Raw genomic sequence first — 7227 nt, forward strand, 5'->3', positions numbered from 1 at the left:
TTTAATTTCTTTGAGGGGAGGCAAATTGGAGTGTTTCCAAGTCAGTTCTGAAGCAGGAGTTGATATGTTTCATTACCAACCTCTCAAAACATTTCATCACTGTGTATCACTGTGTATGCATATTGACACAAGCAGACACTCTCTCTCTTCCACACACGTGCACACACACACACATACACACACAGTAGACACACACACATACACACAAGACACACACACACACACACACACACACACAGACACACACATAAACACACAATCTCTCTCACAGACACACACACACACACACACACACACACACACACACACACACACACACACACACGCACGCGCGCGTACGTGTTTAAGGACGGGTCCTGTGCGTTTGCACATCTCTTCATATTTCTGTGTTACCGGCTCTCCATAGTTGTCAGTCTTTCATTGGTTTTGTCTGTCTGTCCCATTGCTCCTTTGCCCTAGTCTGGACAAGCCAGATAGAGGACTATGAAAGACTGAGGCTTTGCAATGTTCGGGTACAGTCCGGAGTCCTGATGCCTGGATGAAAAGAGCAGCAAGTCTGTAAATGACAATACCCATGTCTTCTCAGTCTCTCAGCTCCCTCTGCTGACAGGATCACAGAATAACAGAGCCAATTGTTAAACAAGAACTGAACTTTTTTTTCTCTTTCTTTCTTTCTTGTTCTTCTTATATTTATCATTTGTTCCTGTCTTGGGAGAGTGTGAGCTGTGTAGACGCATGCCCCAATAGGATTGATGGTCTTATACTAAGGTAATCGCAGAACAATCTACAATGACTAATTCATCTCCTCAGCAGTATGTCTTGTGACTGTGGGAGGAAACCAGAGCACTCGGAGGAAATAGACGCAGTTGACAGAGAAAATGTAAAAATTCCTTAGAAACTCCCGTCCTCCCACCTTCTTACTCTGACTTCTCTTCTTCCTTTCAAGTCCTGATGAGGTGTCTCGGCCCAAATCATTTACTCTTTTCCATAGATGCTGCCTGGCCTGCTGAGTTCCTCCAGCATTTTCTATGTGTTGCTTTTGATTTCCAGCATCTGCAGATTTTCTCTTGTTTGTGAAACTCCTTACAGACTTGGCTGGATATGACTCCAGATCGCCTGAACTGTAATAGCGCCACGGTAACCACTGTGCTACCATGGTCTCTTTGGAGGGCTATGGTGCAGCTGTGGGTCAATGGCACAGTAGAATAACAGTTCAGCATGGACTAGATGGGCCGAAGGACCCATCTCATTGCTGTAATGCTCTATGTCTATAACATATCTCAGGAACCAGCCTCCTCTCTATGGAGTCTGATAATACTTGCCATTGCCTCTGCAAACAGCTGGCATAATCAAAGACCCCCTTCCTCCACTTCTTCCACTCTTCTCTCCTCTCCCATCAGGCAGAGAATACAAAAGCCAGAAAGCAGATCCCCCCAGGCTCACAGACAGCTTCCATCCCACTGTCATTAGACTCCTGAATGGACCTCTTGTGAGATAAGATTCTCACAAGCAAGATAAGCAAGAGGATTCGAGTACAGGAGCAGGGAGGTATACTGCAGTTGCACAAGGCCTTGGTGAGACCACACCCGGAGTATTGTGTGCAGTTTTGGTCCCCTAATCTGAGGAAAGACATTCTTGCTGTAGAGGGGGTACAAAGAAGGTTCACCAGATTGATTCCTGGGATGGCAGGACTTTCATATGATGAAAGACTGGATCGACTAGGCTTATACTCTCTGGAATTTAGAAGATTGAGGGGGGATCTGATGGAAATGTATAAAATTCTAAAGTGATTGGACAGGCTGGATGCAGGAAGATTGTTCCCAATTTTGGGGAAGTCCAGAACAAGGGGTCACAGTTTGAGGATAAAGGGGAGGCCTTTTAGGATCGAGATGAGGAAAAACTTCTTCACACAGAGAGTGGTGAATCTGTGGAATTCTCTGCCACAGGAAACAGTTGAGGCCAGTTCATTGACTGTATTTAAGAGGGAGTTAGATATGGCCCTTGTGGCTAAAGGGATCATGGGGTATGGAGGGAAGGCAGGTACAGGGTTCTGAGTTGGATGAACAGCCATGATTATATTGAATGGCGGTGCAGGATTGAAGGGCCGAATGGCCTACTCCTGCACCTATTTTCTATGTTTCTATGTTTCTAAGATCGACTCTTGACTTCATCATCTACCTGATTACCTGTTATCATTTACCTTCAGTGCAATTCCTCTGTAGCTTGTACACTATACTTTGCACTGTTATTGCTCAATGCACTGTGTAATGATCTGACCTGAATGAACAGTAAGCAAAAGATGCTTTTCACTTTATCTCGGTACATGTGACAATAATACACCAATATCATTTGGGAAAGGAATTATCAACTTTTTGAGTATGAAACTTGTGCGGGACATTGACAATGCCTTTCCTCCCGCAGATGCTGCTCGACCCACTGACTTCCTCAGGAACATTGCTTGTTCCTGCAGATTCCAGTGTTTTCAGACTGTTGTGCCTTCACCTGATCCCCCAGCGACTGGATGTCTACGACCACTATTCGGACAGACCATAGGATTCTCATGAACCCTGCGTGCCTGTGCAGTGAGCCGTAAAGCTTTGGGCTCTGAGGTTTCTAGAGCGCCTGTATTTGTTAATTGTTGTCGTACTAGAGTCGCTAAGGCCATGCACTTTCTGTATAATCTCGTCATGGTTATTTTGACTGTCACGGGGTTGCCTCATCCTGTGACTAGTTAAAGCAGACTCCTGATCAGCCCTTATTGTGGCTGTAATTGAGCATTTAGAATGTTAAAGAGGACAAACAATCCCCTGGGAAGCATCAGATAAGTTACGTTATGTTATCTAATTTGAGTGAGAATGGGAAGGAAGTTACTTAACCATGTATGGGGAAAAAGGAAAACTTCCTAAGGAATGGAAAGAAGGAATTATAGTTCCAAGACATAAACTAGGCAAAAATCCTAACAGTCCAGCAAGTTATAGAGTAATAGCATTAAACTCACATTCATGTAAAATCATGGTAAAATGTTTAATATGATATTGATGTATTACATCGAAACAAGATGTGGTATTTTTAAATATAAAAGGAAAAGGACCCATCACCCGATTTTATATCTAGAGCATGAGGTGAGGAGAGCACAACTCAACAGAGAAAGCACAGGAGCAGTCTTGTCTGATGTGGAAAAAGTATGTGATATGATACGGATGGAAAGTTTGACCATCAAATTATATACATTAGGAATTAGAGGTCGAATGTCAAATTGGATAAAAGATACTGAAATTGGTAGATCTATCATGGTGCAAGTAGGGAAGACTATGTCATGTAAACAAATTGTGGAAAATTGAACCCCTCAAGAAATTTACTATTTCGAAAGGATAGACATATGTAACACTCGCTTTGCCCGGCGGCTTAATATAGGGGGTGAGAACCTTCTGCCCAGCCAAACTTAACAGAGCTCGGTTGGCTGGATGCTGCGCAATGTGTCCTCTGTTACAAATCAGTACCCGGAAATAACAAACAGTATACAATATGTGATTAAACGATTAAGCTTTATAACTCCTACTTTGACTATATGGTTAGTAGAGAAACAAAATATAAAAGAAAAAGGGCCCAAATCATAAGATTTAATAATAAACAGTCTGTGCACAAAGTTGGCGCTCAGTCAGTAGTCCTTCTTCCACCATCAGCCTCCTGCGAGTGTCGCCGACCTTCGGACTCCCACTCCGAGTCCACTCCGTCCGGCGGTCTACCAAATCTCTCCATTCACGTCTTCTCTCTTCATCTCTCTCTCTCTGGCAAAAGCCCGAGAAATCAACTGCTTCCAGAATCACAAGACAGGGCAACAAAATCCTAATTGGCTAACATGCATCCACAGTCCTGTTATCTCCAGCCATAACCCAAACATTGCTGCTACAGAGAAACCGTTACTTCAGCAGCGAACGTTACAGAGATGCCATTACATTAGCCTTAGCAGTGAATAATTACAAAGAAGCCATTAGACATATATTTTCTAATATAGTACTATCAGAGTAGCATTACCTACGGATGATGGATTGATGTGGAAAATGTGTGGGAATGTGGAGCGATGATGGACTGATATGGAAAGAGAGTGGGAATGTGAATTTATAACATGGAAACTTCAAGAGGTGGTAAAAGACTCACATAACCAACACATATTAAGGGAATATTAACTAAAATTAAGAAAGTGTTGAATGTTCTGAGGTTTTTAATAGGAAAGGAATGGGGAGCTGATGGGAAATCCTTGAAAGCAACATATATAGGAGTAATAAGATTAGTACTGGACTACGGAAGTGTGGTATATGGATCAGCTTCACACTGTGTGCTCAATAAACTGGATATAATTCAAAGTCCAGCATGAAGGTTAATCAGTGGGGCAATGAGGACAAGACCAGTGGTAGCAATGCAGGTGGAGTTGTGAGCTACACCTCTGGATCTGAGCAGAACTAATGGCTCCGTCTGTCTAAGTAGACAATGGATGCGCCCAGGAGCTGCCGGGAGGTGACGTGACACGTCACCTAACCGCCTTAGGGGCTCCACTCTGGATTTGTGTGGGGTTTACTCCTCAGCCTTCTCTTCTCCCGAAGATATCCACAAGGCAGTGGGATCCGTAACCCTGGATAGGAGTCCATACCGGGTACTGTCAGCCGGAGCCAGCTGAGCCCGGGACTCGTGTAAGGCAGGGTCGTCACGCCCTGTAGTTGTGACTTCTGGAGCCACCACCCACTACCCACTGAGCAGAACACAGCTTGCGTTAACATATTGGGTAAACCCACAAGGGCCTGGAGAAAATCATCCAACTAAACAGCTTTTAGATCCATGCTAAAGAAAGGAAATCTGAAGTTTTTGCACGGACTATTGAAGGAAAAACAGAAAGAAAATTACTTAGCAACAAGACAACAAGGGTGACAGTGCGTTTTCCTGGGCTGCCTCCATTGCTGCGTGAAGCACCAGAGGTGGATCGTAAATTATTCAAAAGGAGGCAGAAAAATAGAGAAGTGATTTTAAATGAAGATATAGTTGCAACATGTGTAAATAATAATCATTATGGATACTTACAAATGTACACAGTCGCTACAACAATTGCTAACAGTAAATGAGGGGTTTCCCGTTCGGTGAGACTTGAGGAACGGCCCGCCGGTGGCTGCTACAACCCAGTCTCGACAAGAGGACGTGAACAAAGAGTTAAGGCTTGAAGTGGGTGCGAGTCTCTGAGGCGAGAGCTGGGCAGAGACTGGTTGCTGTAATAACCCAGTTTATCCAGAGGCACCTTCTGCGTTGTCAGCTGGGGAGTTTGCTTCCCAGATCTCCCGCAATTCCTCCAAGCACTGATCGAATTCTTCCTCTTTTTTGGGATCGGACTTGCTGATATCTGGTTTTATGATCTCACAGTAAGTCAGGGGAGGGAATCCAGGAGGTACCGGGAATCCCGAGCATCCTCCGGGCAGGTGGAAAGCGAACCCGACATGATCCCACGAGCGGTAAAATGGCGGTGAATCCAATTTGACTCCGGTTGAATCGGGTCTCCACATCCATCCCTGGTCTGATTTCGAAATGACCGCCTCGGGATCACTGGGGATGTCGGGGCAGTCATCGAACAGGGAGGTTCCCGGACAGTAGACCACCACAGCATGCATCACCTCTTGCTTGTATTTGAAGGTACCCAACACCCGCACCTCGGGCGGCTGCCCAGCGCACACGGAACCCTGGTACAGGTCCATCAGACCCGAAATATCGTAGGTGAACTTGAAATTGCCATATCGGGATCCACGCTGGAAAGCGGGAGAGCTGAAACAATGGAGCAATATGTCCGTGTTTTGAGCTTTGCGATCGATGATCTCTCGGTACTTGTTTCGCTCTCTCTCTATCTCACGCTCGTCTATTTCGAAACTCCACCAGGAGAAACGTTCTTCCACATTCTCTCCAATCTTCTTCCGCTTTTGGCTGGTGAATCTCCTGCTGGAGAAGATTTCTTTGGCAGCGTTGAAGGTGGTGACATGAGAGAGTTGTGTGGGCTGGAAGGTAGGTCGGTCTGTCTCATCGGTGACTAGTAAGGTGTAGTCAGGTATTGCTTGGTAATTTGTATCCCAATTCTCGCAGCGCAGATGAACCCTGGGGTAAAATGATTCCCCTCCAACCCTGCCTGAACCCGTCTCGTGCCATTCACTTTGGTTAAACATGGTTCTGTTTGCCCACCTGCCATGTGGTACGACGCTGCTGAGAGAGACTTCTATATACTCGTGTGTGTTCCTCTGGAACTAGACAGGCAGACGTGCAAGAGCGGGACTGAAGGAAATGAAACAGAGAATATTTTAGACATCACCTCACTCGATGATTGACGAATGAGTTGACATGTCGTGGCGTCGTCATCACGTACACGTGAAACCGGATAGGTAACATTCACAGGTGTAAATGGACCCAGCACACCACTAGAAATTTTTGATGGGACATCTTGGTGGCTCCGGATCAGCTGCGCAGAAAGGCCAGTTTCCAGGCTGTTTAAGTCCATGACCCTATCTACGAAATAATTTGACTTTTCACCCTGGAACATCTGGACAGCGAAGGTGCATACATCGGGATGCTTGTTATTGCCCACAGTTCAGCATGCAATACCATCGTCCCCTCAAATTTTAAAATTCCATCATGTTAGTAATTCTTTGGGCTTGTGCTGGACCCAGCATGTAAGTGCAATGCAGAAGAAAGCATGGGGGCGCCGCTACTTCCTTGACAGCCTGCAGAGATCCAGCGTGACACCTAAAAATTTGACAGACTTCCATAGATGTCTAGTGGAGAGCATATGACCGGCTGCATCACACCTGGTATGAAAACACCAATGCCCTTGCACAGAAAATCCTACCTATAGTAATGGATACGGCACAGTCCATCACGGGTAAAGCCCTCCACACCTTTGAGCACATCTACACCACGCGTTGTTGCAGGAAAGGCAACATCCATCATCAAGGACCCCCTCTCTCCGTGATGTGCTCTCTTATCATTGATGCCATCAGGAAGAAGTTACAGGAGCCTCAGAATTCACGCCACCAGGCTCAGGAACAGTTATTACCCTTCAACCATCAGGCTCTTGAACCAAAGGAGATAACTTCACTCAACTTCACTTGCCCCATTATAAATGTTCCCACACCTACGAACTCACTTTCAAGGACTCTTCATCTCACGTTTTCAATTTTTCTTTGCTAATTTATTTATCCTTAT

The 7227-nt window shown here is 45.3% G+C and overlaps 1 protein-coding gene across 1 annotated transcript; it reads right to left on the reverse strand.

The window, feature by feature from the left end:
- Positions 1-484: 484 nt before the first annotated feature.
- Positions 485-6259, reverse strand: LOC140185886 (uncharacterized). The gene is made up of 2 exons (XM_072239689.1): positions 5074-6259; positions 485-534 (listed from the first exon to the last, which is right to left on the reverse strand). The coding sequence occupies exon 1, from the start codon at positions 6192-6194 to the stop codon at positions 5271-5273; it is 924 nt and encodes a 307-aa protein (XP_072095790.1). The 5' UTR covers positions 6195-6259; the 3' UTR covers positions 485-534; positions 5074-5270.
- Between the last annotated feature and the right edge of the window lie 968 nt (positions 6260-7227).

This window comes from Mobula birostris, chromosome 21 (assembly GCF_030028105.1).
Source record: "Mobula birostris isolate sMobBir1 chromosome 21, sMobBir1.hap1, whole genome shotgun sequence".
NCBI lineage: Eukaryota > Metazoa > Chordata > Chondrichthyes > Myliobatiformes > Myliobatidae > Mobula > Mobula birostris.

Bases quoted from the DNA above. Each gene is read 5' to 3' on its own strand.
- LOC140185886 (XM_072239689.1), bottom strand. From the start codon at position 6,194: ATGTTTAACCAAAGTGAATGGCACGAGACGGGTTCAGGCAGGGTTGGA.